Below are 17,378 nucleotides of genomic sequence, written 5' to 3' on the forward strand. Positions count from 1 at the left end.
CCAAAATTTATTTTAAAAAGGAGAATGTCATAATATCCACTCATGTATATAATGAGATGCAGACAGGCAGTGATTAACACACAGGATAACCAATGAACACACACGACACAGAACAACCAATCACCAGACAGGACACCACCAATCTAAAGCCCACAGGGCATTAAGACTCTCCCCCTCTCACAGGACACAGCTACTGAGATAGTCACAGTGCACAAGCCAGTGAGCATCATCTCCATGTGGGAGAGAGCTTGATGGCCAAGCCAGTAGGAAGTTATCAGTTAGATTAATAGAGTGTCAACCCACAGCAGATTATGTACAGCAACAAGAAAGTTCAATAAAACAGTGTTGGACCATCTCCTGTGTCGGAAGCCTGTTTCTAGTTTCACTGCATCCAGTTGCAGTCAGCGTTGTACTAACTCACTTAATACATCAGCTTCCATTCTGTTCCCCCTTTCCTTCCTCCAACAAATAATTTGGATAATAGCACATTCTGCACTGCCCATGAATAATGCCTTCCGCCAGGGCCGAGGGCTCAGCACTTGAACTTGTTCTTCAGATTAAAATGAAGAAAGTGCTACATGGGCAGTCTTGAGGTCGGAATCATGATGATAAATTGTCAGGGCACTTTGTAGATCTTAAATGGATATGAACCACAAGAGGGGAAGATGTAATTAAAGTTTCAAAGATATGGTTTTTTTTGGAAACAATGATGTATTACTTTACCTCCATTGGCAGAAAGCAGCAGTAAGGTCGGATTTCGGCGGGGGGGGGGGGGGGGGGGGGGGGGGGGGGGGGCGAGAAAGGTTGTTACTGCTCTGGTAGGGATGCAATTCATCAGGGAAGGCAAAACATTTCAGTGGCTGTCAAGGATGTTGTCGTCCCCCCATACAGAGATGATCATTTCTCACAATCCTCTGTGACAAGGCCCACAGCAAAACAAATTTTATCTGCGGTCAAGCCTGAAGGCCTTTCTTGTCAATGCCAACCATGAATAGCAGCACCAACCACAAATAGAAACGCTGTGTTAAGTAGATTGAGGTTTTTCGGAGAACAGTTTTACGGTGCTATTAGAGGAAGCTCGAGTGCAGAGGCCTCCGACATCAATTCACATGAAATTTATATTGCCGCTCTTTCCTCATGTATGCAGTGCTGTTCAGCAACAAAGGAATGGTGCCCACTTTTACCTCTGCCCTGGTCCTGTTTTATTGGTCACTATTTAGGATAGGATCCTCTGGGATTTTCCTGGAGGAGCCAGGAAATAAAGGTCAATCTCCAGGGCACTGCTACAAGCAGTCTGGGTGAAAAGTCAAAAGGACCCAGAGAATAGTCGGTCTATGGAATTCACTACCACAGGAAGGAGTTGAGGCCAAAACACTGCATGTTTTCAATAAGCAGTTAGATATAGAACTTGGAGCAAAGGATATTGGGAGGGGGAAAAAAGAAAATTGGCTATTGAGCTGGATGATCAGCAATGATCATAATTAATGGCAGAGCAGGCTTGAAGGGTTTCTCCGACATTAAAATAATAGATTTAAAAAAATATATATATTTTCTTCAAACACTTTAATTTAGGAGTTCAAAAATGTATTCGTCTCGTGACTACGCAAGTCTCACCCCTACAACACAAAGATGTTTTAGGGGCAGCACGGTAGCATTGTGGACAGCACAATGGCTTCACAGCTCCAGGGTCCCAGGTTCGATTCCGGCTTGGGTCACTGTCTGTGTGGAGTCTGCACATCCTCCCCGTGTGTGCGTGGGTTTCCTCCGGGTGCTCCGGTTTCCTCCCACAGTCCAAAAGATGTGCAGGTTAGGTGGATTGGCCATGATAAATTGCCCTTAGTGTCCAAAATTGCCCTTAGTGTTGGGTGGGGTTACTGGGTTATGGGGATAGGGTGGAGGTGTTGATCTTGGGTAGGGTGCTCTTTCCAAGAGCCGGTGCAGACTCAATGGGCCGAATGGCCTCCTTCTGCACTGTAAATTCTATGATCTATGTGCAGATTAGGTGGATTGGCCATGCTAAAGTGCCCCTTATTGGAAAAAAAAATAATTGGGTACTCTAAATTATTTAAAATCAAAGGAAGGGTACAGTCAATGATGCAGAGTACTGCTGGCAGGAGGTACTGAGCCCATTAATAAGATGCAATCAGTAAAGCTGGGAAAATGTACGCAGCTCAGCAGTGTGTGTTAACCAGTTAAAATCAACCACTAAAGGTGACAATGCTGCTTGGAACGCACTTTACACGTATGCTTCACCCGATGTCTATGTATTTACATTGTGTATTTATTCTTTGTCCTATATTTTTCATGCAAGGAACAATCTGTCCGGACTGTAACAGAATAATACTTTTAACTGTACCTCGGTATATGTGACAATATATCTAAATCTACTTTTTAAAAAAGTGAAGTCGAACACCTCTAGTTTAAACATAAGAACCAGATTATACCATTCACTCCCTTGAGCCTGTTCCCATTCACTCCCTTGAGCCTGTTCCATAACATTGAATTATAATACGGCCAATCTGCACTTCAAATCCATTTATTGGTTTTAACAAAGCATCTCCTACTTGTCAGGAGAAATGCTGATTTATCACTTTACTGATGTCAGCGGTTGCCTGCACCAATAGAAATAGCTCTGGCAGCCTCTCAGCTGCTGATTGGGAGCTGGCAAACATTTCTAGCCACGCTGGAAGATGAGGCCTCATTATAGCCCGTTTAAAATAGAACATTCTGGTAAAGTTTTTCATTATTTAAACTTAGTCCAACTAATACAGGGTACATGAAACATCAAACCTTGGTCATATCCCTAAGTCTATGCTGAAAACATTACAACAGTAATTGCACTTCAAAAGGTATTTCATTGGTTGTAAAGCGCTTTGGAAAATCTAGAGGCTGTGAAGACACAATATAAACACATGTGCTTTCATCCTTACACATGCACTTTGCAGAGGGCAGCCTTACCCGCCAGTCTCAGTACATGGCATCACCGATGCCCAGCCCCACAGTTGTGCAACTGGTCATTTCAAAGGGACAGAGAATAGTGTGTCCTGCATGCAGAAACTCCTGATGAGCACATCAGGTAGACGAGGCTGGCCAACAGTAACCATTGGCAAGATGGATGCCACCAAGTTTAGCAAATGAACCACACGGAAGCTGAAGGAGATCAATAAATTGATAACTCAATGCAAGCACCACCCAGAGCATGCAAGGTCAGGAGGATATGAACAAGGAGTAGGCCATTCAGCCCCTCAATTTTGCTTAATAAGGACATGGCTGATCTGATAGCAACCTTTAATCTGCATCCCACTGATCTTTACCCGTTGCTTTCCAAGAATCTACTCGTGATCTGTACAACAGGAATTTAACTTCTCTACTTTTGTATTCAATTCCCCTCATAATAAGAGATGGCATTTGTTCTATTAGCTTTCCTGATTACTTGCTGTGCCTGTCTACTCACCTTTTGCAATTCACCCCTAATTCTAATCGTCGATTGCCCTCATTGCCAGGAAGTGCTATTTTGTAACAATGGGCATTACGCATGGACGGTGTGGGGAGATCCTTACAACACAATTGAGTGTTTCCGTGGTGTGCTTGCACCATCCATTGAGAGTTTAGTATCTTTTCTTTTTTAAAAAGGAGAAAGTTCTAAAGCGCCTAATCGTGGCGACAGCGGTCCCTTTAATGTACAAAACTGACACTTCATCAATTTTCACTTAAGCGTTCCACCTACTCACATTTTGTAATCTAACCGGCATGAGAGACAGAGACCGTCACAATGTGAACCTATTGCCATATATAGGCTTCCACCAAACAGATTATAGTATGCAATAATAGATCGTATTGGATATTATGCATTACATATGTATAAAGTTTGAAATGCTGCATTAAGGCGATAAACAAGCACAATATAGAGTTTGATAGTATATACATTAAGAGTTGCATATAATACAGTACGTGCTGTTTGATACAATTGACACATAATACATCAAACACAATCAACATACATTACGATGTATTTTCCATCTCTTCCAAAACTGATCCTATAACTAGTTTCGCTGGTCACACCCCATCGCTATAACATGTCCCCTCTCTCCTAATAATGGTGCTATTTCTCAAGCATTTTCTTTCTTTTTAAATATACACATTTGAGATTAATTGGGCTCTGGCTTTAGTCTTTTAAATGCACCTTTGCAAAATATCAAGGGTACTTGTGTGTGTGTTTTCTTTCTGACTTACTTGCGCACTGCAGGCTCTGCTTGTACAACCCCCAGATGAAATCCCCGCACAGGTCACACCAGCTCGGCTGGGTTTGGGTGCAGGGGCTGAAGTCATGTCCTTCCCCCGGCTTCTCGGTCAGTCTCGGCTCCTGGTCTAAGAGCAGCAACGCGCGGTTCTTCTTCTCGTGTTTGGCTGCCTTGCCCTGGCCGCTCGACCCCCGGCTCCTGGGGCTGCCCCTCATGGCGTTGGTCCTCTCCAAGCCCGAGGAGCGGTAGACCGAGCGGCAGCCGCCGGGGCTCAGAGTCCCCTCCGGCCGCCTGTCGTCTCTCAGATCCCGGAGCTCGATCAGCTCCGCCATGGGGAGAGGGAGAGAGTTTATGAACTGCAAGCGGGACTCAGGCCGACGTTTAAATAGAAAACATGGGGAGGTCAGAGGGATTCAAATCAAATGACACCCCCTCACAGAAAAAAAACAAAATAGTCTTTCTACATAAATGGGCATAAGAAATACAGCTGGTAAAACTGCAGTAAACCAGAGTAGAAACCAAATTGTGAGGTAAATTGTCAAGTCCCGGTTGAGAGACGAAGTGAATCCGGATTAAAGTGAAAACCCCATCCTCGCATCAGCTTCTCTCCCGGTACCAATCAATGTGCAGCTGGCCCCCAACTCCCAGCACCGTCTAAAAACAACGGCAAGCACCGCCCGAGGGAACAGCCCGTCCGATCTCTCCCTCAAACCGCACACAACGGCGAACGCGACGATTTAGTCAAATTAATTCTCAACTCAGATCGGAACTCAACGTATCCAACAGTTGTTGCAGCCTGTAATTTAAACTGAGAGGGGAGGAAGGGGGGGAACACCCTGAAGTCAGTAGCAAATTGGGCCAGCGGATGAAGAATGTGGGAGGAGCTGGCGTGGAAATATCTTTTGCATGAGAATGCTTTGAATGTAGTTTCCCCCTTCAGGGAGAAGGACCAAACCTAAGTTAGAAAATATTACCCAGCTGGGTTTTCCTTCTACTGGACGCTGGGGGTTGATGAACCCGTGAGTGTGACAAGTGTCTGAGCTAAATCCAAAAGTGCCACTTTGAATGGACAGGCACGAAAATGACAATCAAATGGGTGTGATGACGAGCATGCGACATTTATTATACCCAGCCTCACTTTTTATAAGTGTAAGAATATTTGCTGGGTGGCTATGGACCAGCAGAGTTCAACTCTGGGTGAGTGGGTGGGTGTGGGTCAAGTTAGTTATGTAATATCAGAGACAAGCGTCTGACATTTGCACTGATATCCCAGTTTATTAATAATAATAATTATTATTATCTCTTTTTGTCACAAGTAGGCTTACATTAACACTGCAATGAAGTTACTGTGAAAAGCCCCTAGTTGCCAAATTCCAGCACCTGTTCAGTACACAGATGGAGAATTCAGAATGTCCAAATTACCTAACAGCATATCTTTCAGGATCTGTGGGAGGAAACTGGAGCACCTGGAAGAAACCCACTCAGACACAGACAGTGACCCAAGTCGGGCATGGGACCCTGGAGTTGTGAAGTAACAGTGCTAACCACTGTGCTACTATGCTGCATTCTGGGCTGCACTGTATATTGTCTGATGGGAATGGGGTAGATGTTGACCCACATCTACATGTAGGGAGAGGAAAGATCTTTGACTAAAGGCTTTATGAAGCATGTGATCCCCACATTATCAACCACGAGTTTCCCGGGGCGTGGTGTAGCTTCAGTGGGAAATGACATTGACAAGCAGCAGGAAGATAGAATCTTGCCATCAACGAACAACGTGCCGCCAAGAAACATGTGGCTGCGGGAACCGGAGAGTCCTGCCCAAGATATATTCATCGTCTTTTTTTAATTAAACCAATAGGAATGGCGCTGGTTTCCCCCTTTCACTGCTAGGGGTCCAGCATTTATAGGACTGGATTTTACCAGCCCTCTAAGGACGGGCTGTTTTAGGAATCCTTCTGTCTACGAACATACAAATTAGGAACAGTAGTAGGCTATTTGGCTCCTCAAGCCAGCTCTGCAATTCAATAAGGTCATGGCTGATCTGACTGTGGCCTCAATGCTACTTTTCCACCTAATTCCAATTCCTTGTGAGTCAAGAACCTACTTACTTCTAGTCTGTCACGTTTGAACCAGGGATGAACTTCTGACATCAAATTCATGCCATCATGCAGACCAGCTGTTTCCACCTCCACAGCATCATCTCACTTGGCCCTTGTCTCAGTTCAAACTCTCATTCATGGCTTCATTAATTCTAGACATCACTATTCCAATGCACTCCTGACTGGTTTCCCACATTCTACCCTCTGGAAAATTGAGGTAATCCATGTCTTAACACACATGTCCCATTCCCCTATCACCCATGTGCTTATTGAACCACATTGGCCCACGGTCAAACAGCAGCTTAATTTCTAAATTCTCATCCTCGTTTTCAAATCCCTCCATGGCCTTGTCTCTCCCTATCTCTGTAATCTCCTCCAGCCTCACAGCCCTCTGAGATATAGCTCTTGGGCGTCCACAATTCTGATGTCTATGAGAGATGATGGACATGCAACAAACTCCATTTAGGTCGGGGCTGGGGGTTGGGAGGGGAGGGGGCAGTGCACCTTTGCTGATGGCTATGAAGACTAATCCTTGAGAGGCACACGGAGCTTCCATATGACATTGTGGGTTGTTGTTTTTGCCATTGGTGTCTTTGCCCTTCCAGGATATAGTGCGCCCCGGAAAGCGAAGATGGAAACCGTTGAACATCTTTTCCTGAAAGCTGTAAGATGTCCATGTAAGTCAGAGCCATACAACAAGGTGCTGAGAACACAGGCTTTTGGGAGGGTGCCCTGGAAATCAGTCACTCTAAGGCTTGTGACAGCCTCCCCCAACCACTCCAGGGAACACAAAAAGGCAACTGCACAAGATCTTCCTCAAACTGAGCAGGTACCATAAACATAATTAAAAATCAAATCTAACTGGAAAAAAAGAAGCTCACAATATAAATCACAATATTATTATGCATTCTCCCCTTGTCTGCGTGGATCTCACCCCCAGAACCCAAAGATGTGCAGGATAGGTGGATTAATTGGAATTTTTTAAAAAATGCACTCACTGGTCATGGAAGACACCAAGCATGCGAGTGGAGACATCATTGCGAGACAAAATTTCCAGTGAGAATGGGGGTGTGGTGGGGTGGTTTATCTGAAAACACAGACCCTGTCCTGTTAAACATGACCATTGCACCAGACTCAATCTCAGCTACCCTTAGTCATTGTAGCAGGCAGGCTACAATGTCCTGATAGACACTGACAGCCAGTGAGCTTGAGAAGTTGAAACGTGACAGGATCCACATTGAAGGATCAACAGACAGTTATAAAACACCTGCCGTGAATGTATCCAATGACAACATTACTGAGAGTCCATTACTGAGAGGATTTTAGATTTCATGGAATGATATTGAAAGTACTACAGAAATAGGCCCTAATTTGACCCAATCATTCTGTGATGGTGTTTATCCTGAATATGAACACTTGTACAAATCCTATGTGCCCATTTTCCCCTCAAACGTTCATCCTAATTAACTCCCATTTATTATTATATCTATGGCCCCATTTCTAGACCCCACAACCGATAGAAACCATGGGCGCGATTCTCCGCTGCCCACGACGGATCGGAGAATAGCGTGAGGGCCTTCCCAACAATTTTCACGGCCTCCCGCTATTCTCCCACCCCCCCCCCCCCCCCCCCCCCTCCGGCCACCCCCCGACACGAATCGCTGCTCGCCGTTTTTTACGGCGAACAATGATTCTCCACAGGCCGATGGGCCGAATACCGCGGAGTTTACGGCCGTTTTCACGGCCGCGATCACACTTGCTTTCAGCGTTCGTGAAAACAGCCGCAAAGTGCCCGTCCCAGACAACCATGGCAGTGATTGGCACGGCCATGCCAAAGGTGGCATGGGCCTGCGATCGGTGGGCACCGATCGCGGGCAGCGGGTCCGATACCCGCGCACTATTTGTTCTTCCGCCGCCCCACAGGATCAGTCCGCGGGGCGGCTGAGGGGCATGACGGCCCGTGCATGCGCGGGTTTGACGCGTCTGCGTGATGACGTCATCCGCGCATGCGCGGGTCGGAGCCGTCCAACCCGCGCATGCGCCGCTAACGTCATCATGCGCGTCAGCCGGCGTGACGCTTGGCGCGTGGACTTAGCGACGGTCGCTAAGCCCGCGATGCCATGCTTCACGGGGCCCTGCTGCTAGCCCCGCCCGGGGGAGAGAATCGGGTCCCGGGAGGGGGCACGGAGGCTGCCGTGAAACACGGCCAGTTTCACGGCAGCCTTTACGACTTGCCGCATTTGCGGAGAATCGCGCCCCATCTGTTTATATATACTTAGTCGCTAGTGCTTTTACCGTCTGATTAACCTGATTAACCTGAGCTCCCAAGGCCCTCTGTTCTCCAATATTGCCCAGCTTTCCCTCATTAAAAGTATAATTCTAGCATTTATTTATTTTAAATCAAATGTACCATCCTCATGGTTACTGTTTATTTAAATTTAGGAGTACCCAATTCTTTTTTTCCAATTAGGGGACAATTTAGCGTGGCAAATTTACCTACCTTACACATCTTTTTGTGTTGTGGGGGTGAGACCCACGAAGGCACAGGGAGAATGTGTAAACTCCACACTGACAGTGACCCAGGGCCGGGATCGAACCCGGGTCCTCAGCTCCGTGAAGCAGCAGTGCTAACCACTACGCCACAGCGCTGCGCCTGCTGATATTGAATTCCATCCTGTTTTTGCTCATCTCACCATCTCATCCATATTTCCTTGAGGTGATCAGAATTATTTAATATTCTTTCTGTCTTAATACCACCTAGAAATTTGGCAAGATTTCATTCCTTGGGTCACAATCATTCTCAATAGAATTCTGAAATATAATGGCTAGGGTCTTTGGTATTTTCTCCCCCATCCTTAGAATCCATAGAATCCCGATAGCAAAGAAGGAGGCCATATAGCCCATCAAGTCTGCACCAACCCTCCAATAGAACACCCTACCTAGGCCACTCCCCTGCCCTATCCCTGTAACCCCATCTAACCTACACATCTTTGGTCTGTGGGATGAAACCGGAGCACCCGGAGGAAACCCACGTAGACTCGGGGAGAAAGTGCGAACTCCACACAGACAGTCACCCAAGGCCAGAATTAAACCTGGGACCCTGACGCTGCGAGACAGCAGTGCTAACCACTGGATGTATCTAATAAATACTTTGTCTTCCTTCAGCTTAAACTTTTCTGTCTCTGCTGGAAGAAAGTTTTGGGCCTCAAGATGCAAAAATAGTTATCTTGTGCAGCGACTGTAACAATTACTGAGGCATCGCCTTGTTAAGTATTGTAAGTCATGTAAGTATTTGGGGATGGTCTTTGTTCACATTGCTCCTGCATGGGTCTCACCCTCCCACAACCCAAAGATGTGCAGGTTAGGTGGATTGGCCACGCTAAATTGCCCCTTAATTGGAAAAAAATAATTAGGTACTCTAAATTTATAAAAACAAATAGCAGGTTCAGTTGGCTCAACACATGATACCCTTTCACCACCTGACCAGCTACCCAAGTATGGTCTTAGCTAGTTGATTCCAGGTCCATCCTATCCAGCATTAATTATCCAAAGTGATTATGTGTATTGCTTGGTCCCCAGCTAGCTAAATATGCAGATCATTGTCTGGATGCTTTGTGAAAGTGTCAGCAGATGATCCATTTACACTCCTTCAAGGTGATTATCTCTGATGCGGTTTTCTAGACAGGTCAAGTCCTCCTTCACCGATATTGACACTTGTCCTCCTTTGCTGATATTGTCACTTCTCCTGGTTTCATATTCTGTCATTTCCTGTTTATTTTTGACTCTTGCCCAGTTTGTAGCCCATCATGTTCCCCCTTCTCTTCCCCCCATTTTTCATTGTAGAAAGAAGATATTTTAAGGCCAGTTCTAGACTAGCTGGTAATATAGTCCTGGAACCTTGTGTTCAGTTTGCTCAATCCCCGAGTGAGTGGTAATGCCGGTTGGTGGTGTTTGGTCTTTTTCAGGCCGATGTCCTCAGTGTGAATGATCTGGAGCTTTCTGCCAGTGTGCTTGGTGGGTGCAGGGCTCACTTTGTTGGCCTCTGGAGGAGTCTGCGTGTCCACTCGTGTAGGGGAACCTGTGTTGCAGGCTGGATGGCTGAAGTGCTGTGGTATCTGTTGGTTCTGGTTCCAATACTATGGAGGTACTAATGGTTGCGTACATAGTGGGCACCATCTGAGGCTGAGTTGTGGGGCATGTCTATAGACCACCACCAATTTGTCATAGCCAAGTGTGGCATAAATCTTGACTGTCTGACCAGGTGTTAGAGGGCCGTTTTGCTTTTTTAATTGGTGTTGCGTGAGTTCACGTTGGTTTCAAGTTTGAGCGGCAGCAGAGTCTTGGCAGCAAGAATCGTGGTCCTGGTGCGCTTGGAAAAAGTCTTTGTGCTGACCGGGCAGGCCCTGTCTCAGGCTGATAAGTGCAGCATAGTAGTCTGTGCACATTTGTCTAGTAGATGCTTAGCTGAACGTACCATCCATTCCATTTGACTGTGAGTACAGGGGGCTGCTCATGATACACTCAAATTCTGATGTGTGTGCAAAGTTTCAAAATTCAGTGGAGAGGAAGTGGCGAGGATCAAACGTCACGAGTCTCTGAGGCAAAGTGTCTCATGAGCTCGATGGTGACTGTGTTACTTGTCACGTTTGGCAGGTAGTCAAGTTTAAACCACCCAGAATATGAGTCGACTAAGATCAAATGTTGTTTACCATTCCATTCAAAGGTGTCAGCTGCTGTGAATGACCATGGGAGGTCTGGAACCTCGTGAAAATACAGGTTCTTTTGCTTAATGTGACTTGAGTGCATTGCATGGTGCACATCGGGAAACCTCCCTGTTTGTGTTCTGCATATATGAAGGGCCAGTACAATGATTCCTTTGCCATGTATCTCTTTGCTTCCAACCCGAGGTACCCCTGGTGAAGTTGCTGAGTGTAGTACCGCTGAAGAGAAGTAGGGCTGACAGATCGCTGACCACGCAGTATCAGTCCTGTTTGGTTGATGCACCATCAATTGGACTCGAGTCGTGAAGTAGTTCCAAACAACAGGCTTTAATACACTAGATGTGTGCCCGGCAGTAGACGTACAAAGGCCGACTGCCAGCCGGTATGGGTTCTTGTACCCTGCCTCGTGGGAGGAGCTACCAACCCCTCAGCCAATCGGCGGATAGTCACATGACTAGCCTCAGCCAATTGGCAGAGAGGCACATGACTAGCCTGAGCCAATGGGCAGCGAGTCTTCTGCACCAATGGCAGCATGGTTCTAAGGTACCGTAATCTCCCTAGTCATACTACCACAATGGTAAGTTCATCTCTGATGGTGAAGAATGTGCAGAGAAAGTGGGGAAGCTTCCTTGAGGACTCTGGCCAGCCTAACATGATGATGTCATGTGATGTCTGGCTTTGAGGAATCTTTGGGTTCCTGGATCCTGTGAGAGGACAGCATCTCTATTGTCATAATGAAAGTGAAATATTGCAAATGGTGGAAATCTGAAATAAAAACTGAAAATGCTGGATAAACTCAGCCGGTCTGGCTGCATCTGTGGAGTATTCTTTTGAAAAATAGTTTATTCAAGGCAGTTTCACATATACATACAAAAATCAGAAGAACAGAACAACTCAATGAACAACTACGCCCACCTGCCCCCCCCCCCCCCCGACGCCAACCTCCCACCACATCTCGCCTTCCCCATTTTGAACTCTTGACCCCCAAAATAACCCCCCAAAAATACCCCCCCAAGCCCCACCCCCCTGCTGCCCACCCCCTGCTGTTCCCCCAATCTTCCTTGAAGAAATCGATAATCCGGGTGAACCCCTCTGCCGACACCCTCAGAGCGAATGTGACCTTCTCCATCCTCAGAAATTCTTGCCAGGTCACTCACCCACACCCCCGCGTTCAGAGCCTCTGAGTCACTACACCCTAGCAATATCCGTCTCCGGTTAATCAGGGAGGCAAAGGCCAAAACATCGCCTGGGATTCTGACACCCTAAATACTTCTACCTCTGGATTCAGAACCACCTCCTCACCCAGCACCTCGGACATCATGGGCGGGAATCGGCGGGGCGGGCAACTCCGGCGCGAAGGAGTGGTGTGAACCACTCCGGTGTCGGGACGCCCCAAAGGTGCGGAATTCTCCACACCTTCAGGGTGTAGGCCGCCACCGGAGTGGTTTGCGACACACCAGCCAGCGGGGAAGGGCCTCCACCGGCCGGCGCGAGTTGGCGCATGCGCGGGAACGTCAGCGTGTGCTGGCATCATCCCAGTGCATGCGCAGGGGGGTTCACCTCCGCGTCGGCCATCATGGAGGACCACAGCGGCTGACGTGGAAGAATAGAGTGCCCCCCCCGGCACAGGCCCACCCGAGGATCGGTGGGCCCGATCGCGGGCCAGGCCACTGTGGGGGCACCTCTGGGGCCAGATCCCCCCCGCCCCCAAGGGGGTCTAGGACAACTCATCGCGGCCGACTCATCGCGGCCGACTCATCGCCGCTGACTCATCGCCAGCCCAACTCATCGCCAGCCCAACTCATCGCCAGCCCAACTAAAAATTGAAATTCATGGTAATTCATGGTAAAAGCTGTCGGCGGCGGGTAACTTTTGAACGGCCCGCACCAAGCATTTGATAGATAGACCGGCCGGCGAACCAAGTTATATCACAGTTCAGACCGGTGGTATTTCATTGGTTCTTGATGAATCAAACATGAACGGTGTGTATAACCGAGGAACACACTCGGTTTCACATTTATTTCCTCATTGCAGCTGAGTATGAGGGATCTAAATGACTCATTTGGTGATTCCCCTCCATGTGGCTTGCGCATGTGCTTTTAACATAAAATAAGTCTCCATGAATTTCAATTTTAAATAAGTCTTTTAACCTCCGGTCTATCTATCAAATGCTTGGTGCGGGCCGTTCAAAAGTTACCCGCCGCTGACAGCTTTTACCATGAATTAAATTTGAAATACCACCAGTCTGAACTGTGATATAACTTGGTTCGCCGGCCGGTCTATCTATCAAATGCTTGGTGCGGGCCGTTCAAAAGTTACCCGCCGCCGACAGCTTTTACCATGAATTACCATGAATTACAATTTTTAGTTGGGCTGGCGATGAGTTGGGCTGGCGATGAGTTGGCTGGCGATGAGTTGGGCTGGCGATGAGTCAGCGGCGATGAGTCGGCGATGATGAGTTGTCCCATTCCCCCCCAAGGACCCGAAGGTGGTCCGCGCAGGCAGGTCCCACCGGCAAATACATGGTGTAATATACGTCGGCGGGACTGGCCGAAATCGGCAGGCTGGAGAATCGCCGAGGGACCGGCGTGGCGCGATTCCCGCCCCCACCAAATCCCCGCCGCCGGAAAATTCGGCAGCCGGCAGGGGCAGGATTCACGCGCCCCCCCAGCGATTCTCCGACCCGGCGGGGGGTCGGAGAATCCCGCCCCATGTCCGTAAAACCCTGCCAGAACCCCTTCAACCTTGCACATGCCCAGAACATGTGTTTTATGATTTGCAGCCCCCCCCCCCCCCCGCCCCTGCACACCGTCCACACCTGTCCTCTATCCCCACAAAGAACCACCTCATTCTTGCCACCTTCATATGGGCCCTATACACCACTTTAAGCTGGATGAGGCTTATCTCGCACATGATGAGGACGCGTTTACCCTCTGCAAGACCATTGCCCACATTTCTGCCCCATCTCCCCTCCCAGCTGCTCCTCCCATTTACGCCTAATACCCCCCACCAGGGCTCCCTCCCACTCCATCAACTCCTTATAGATATCCGACACCTTCCCCTCCTGTATTTTGTCCTTCAACAGCACTTGTCCTGTAATCCCAGGGGCGGCAGCCCAGGAAAGAACGGCACCTCTCTTCTTACAAAGTCCTGAACCTGCAGTTACCTAAAGCCATTTCCCCTGGGCAGCTCACACACTTCCTCCACTTCAGTTCAGTTTATGCAACTGCGTCCAACTCCGTATCGCCTGGTTACCCAAATACCTGAAACTTGCCCCCACCACCTTAAAAGGCAACTTCCCTAGTCTCCTTTCCTGCCCTCTGGTCTCGATCAGGAACACCTCGCTCTTATCCACATTCAATTTGTATATGAAAATTGGTCACATTCCCCGAGGATCTCCATGATATCTCCAATGCTCCGAAAGATATAACAACAGATCCTCCGCATGCAAAGAAACCCTGTGTTTAACGCCCACTCCGCTCTATTCCCCTCCAGTCCCTTGACATCATAAGCGCCATCGCCAGTAGCTCTATCGCCAAGGCGAAGAGCAATGGGAAGATGTCGGCACCCCACCTCGTTTGCCGGTGTAACCCAAAGTACTCCAAACTCACTCATGATTGGCACCCTATATAGCAGCCGGACCCAGTCCACGAACCCCTGCCTGAACCCGAACCGCCCCGCCCCTGATCCTCACCTATCACTGCCAGCACAGAGTCCTCAATTCGCGATGCCAACACCTTTGCCAAACACTGCCGTCCGCATTCAATAGTGATATCGGGCGTTACGACCCACACTGCGCCAGGTCTTTCTTCCTCTTCAAAATCAGGGAGATGGGAGCCTGCAACAATGTAAGGGGGAGATTCCCCCTCTCCCTTGCTATATCATACACCCTCACCAACAGTGGTCCCAGGCACACCCCAAGCCTTTCATAAAACTCCACTGGGAACCGATCTGGCCCCTGCCTGCATCGTCCACATACCATCCATCATCTCGCTCAGCCCAATTGGGTCCCCAGGCCCTGAATCAGCCCTCCTCTACTTTGGGAATCTCTAAGCCATCCAGGAACCACCGCATCACCTCCTCCCCAGTAGGGGGATCTGACTCGTAGAGCTTACTCTAAAAAGACTCGAACACCACATTCACCCAATCTGGGTTCATCACCACCGTACCCTTATCATCCCTGACTCTAGTGATCTCCCTCGCCGCCTCCTGCTTTCTCAGCTGATGGGCCAACATCCTACTCACCTTTTCCCGGTACTCAAACACAGTCCCTCTGGCCCTCCACAAGTGTCCCACCGCCTTCCTTGTAGAAACTAGCCTAAACTCCATCGGGAGCCTGTCTCTCCTTCAACAACCCTGCCTTCAGAACCTCTGACTATCTCCTGCCCACCATCAAAAACTCATTCACCAGCCTTGTACTCTCCTCCCGCTCCATTTTCTCCCTATGCCCCCAAATTGATATGAACTCCCCCCTGAACTCTGCCCTGACTACGGCCTTGACTGCCTCCCACAGCATAGCGGCTGTGATCTGCCCCATGATGTTCAGCTCCACGTAGCCCCAAATAGTAGCCCTCACCCACTCACACACCTCCTCATCCACCAGCAACCCCACCTCTAACCTCCTCTAAGGGTGTTGCCCCGCCTCCCACAAGCCACATGCAAATCTACCCAATGCGGCACGTGGTCGGAAACAGAGCACTCCAAGTCGGTCACACCCACCAGCAGCGTCTTTTAAAAAAAATAAGATGTAGGAGCAGAATTAGACCTTTTCAGACCATTGAATCTGCTCCGCCATTCAATCATGGCCAATGTGTTCTTCATCCCATTCTCCTGCCTTCTCCCAATAACCCCTGATCCCTTGTCCATTACAAAAAAGTCAATTCGGGAATACATCTGGCGCACATGGAAGTATAAAAACCCCTTCGCCCTCGGCCTCCCAAACCTCCATGAGTCCACCCCCCCATAGGCACACGATAAACCCCCTCAGCATCTTTGCCACTGCCAACACCCTCGACCCGTCCAAGCTCGGATCTATGACCATGTTAAAATCATCCCACATGATCAACCAATGCGAGTCCAAGTACGCGATCTTCCCTAACACCTGTCTTACAAAATCCACGTTATCCCAATTCGGGGCATAAACGTTTAGCAGAACCACCAGCATCCCCTCCAACTTCCCACTAACCATCACATATCTCCTCCTCCCCCACTCCTCACCAACCACCCCCCACCCCCCAGAGCGGCCACAATATTCCCCATCGCAAACGCAACCCGTTTATTGGCCTCGTCTTCGCATCCAGCCCCAAATGGAGCACCTGCTCCACCCATCCCTTCCTCAATCTTATCTGGTCCCCCAGCTTCAAGTGCATCTCCTGCAAAAATGCCACGTCCGCCTTCATACTCCTCAAATGCATGAACACACTCGATCGTTTAACCAGCCCATTCAATTCTCTCACATTCCATGTGACCAACCTGGTCAGGGGGGCTCCCTGCCCCACTCCCCAGCTGATCAGCCATATCCCTTTCTGGGCCAGCCCCCGGTGTCACGCAACCCACCAGGCCCACTCCTAGATGTCCCCCGTCATTGATCCCTTCCCAACTGCACCACACCAACCAGACCCATGTCAGCAACCCTCACACCTCCCCTCCCCCACATCTTCAAACAAAAAAAACAACCCTATCACCCCCCCCCTCTCCCCCCCACATACACACACACCTGCCTCCTGGCAACCCCCCAACCTCACTCTCATTAACTAGCTAGCCCAGCTAGCACGGTGGCCCCCACTCAAGGCCTCCAATCATCCCTCCTCCCTCCAGTTCCCCCCCAACCGCCCCAATCGTCGACCCCTAAAGAGTAAGAAAAGGCACACTAACAATCACTGCTCCCTCACAAAGACCTGCCACAGAAACCCCACCACCAAACACTAAAAAGCATACAAAACTCCTCCAGCGTTCAATGTCCTCACACTCCTCCCAGTCAATTGTCCCTCATAAATTCCATTGCCTCTTCTGGTGTGTCGAAATAAAGCTCTTGTTTCTGGAAATTCACCCACAGGTGGGCTGGGTATAATATCCCAAACTTCACCTCCTGTTCAAAGAGGGCAGCCTTAAGCCGATTAAATCGGACCTCTTTTTGCCAGCTCTGCTCCCAGGTCTGCACCCTGCTCACTCCCTTCCCAAGTACATTTCCTGGTCTGCCTCGCCCTTCTAAGGATCTTCTCCTTATCCAGAAAGCGGTGCAACCGAACCACCATCGCCCTTGGCGGCTTGCTGGCCTGTGGCCTCTTCCTCAGCGCCCTGTGCGCTCGGACCAC

General features: G+C 48.8%; 1 protein-coding gene across 2 annotated transcripts in view; it reads right to left on the reverse strand.

The window, feature by feature from the left end:
• Nucleotides 1-5,049, reverse strand: part of LOC119973137 (ras association domain-containing protein 1-like) — a 118,236-nt gene extending 113,187 nt beyond the window's left edge. Inside the window, exon 1 of one of the 2 annotated variants that reach the window (XM_038810734.1) lies at nucleotides 4,234-5,049. In XM_038810734.1, the coding sequence (XP_038666662.1) occupies nucleotides 4,234-4,573 (340 nt within the window). In that variant the 5' untranslated portion in view covers nucleotides 4,574-5,049. The remainder of the gene's footprint in view (nucleotides 1-4,233) is intronic. The other variant, XM_038810733.1, reaches the window with a different exon arrangement.
• Between the last annotated feature and the right edge of the window lie 12,329 nt (nucleotides 5,050-17,378).

This window comes from Scyliorhinus canicula, chromosome 11 (assembly GCF_902713615.1).
Source record: "Scyliorhinus canicula chromosome 11, sScyCan1.1, whole genome shotgun sequence".
NCBI classification, from domain to species: Eukaryota; Metazoa; Chordata; class Chondrichthyes; order Carcharhiniformes; family Scyliorhinidae; genus Scyliorhinus; species Scyliorhinus canicula.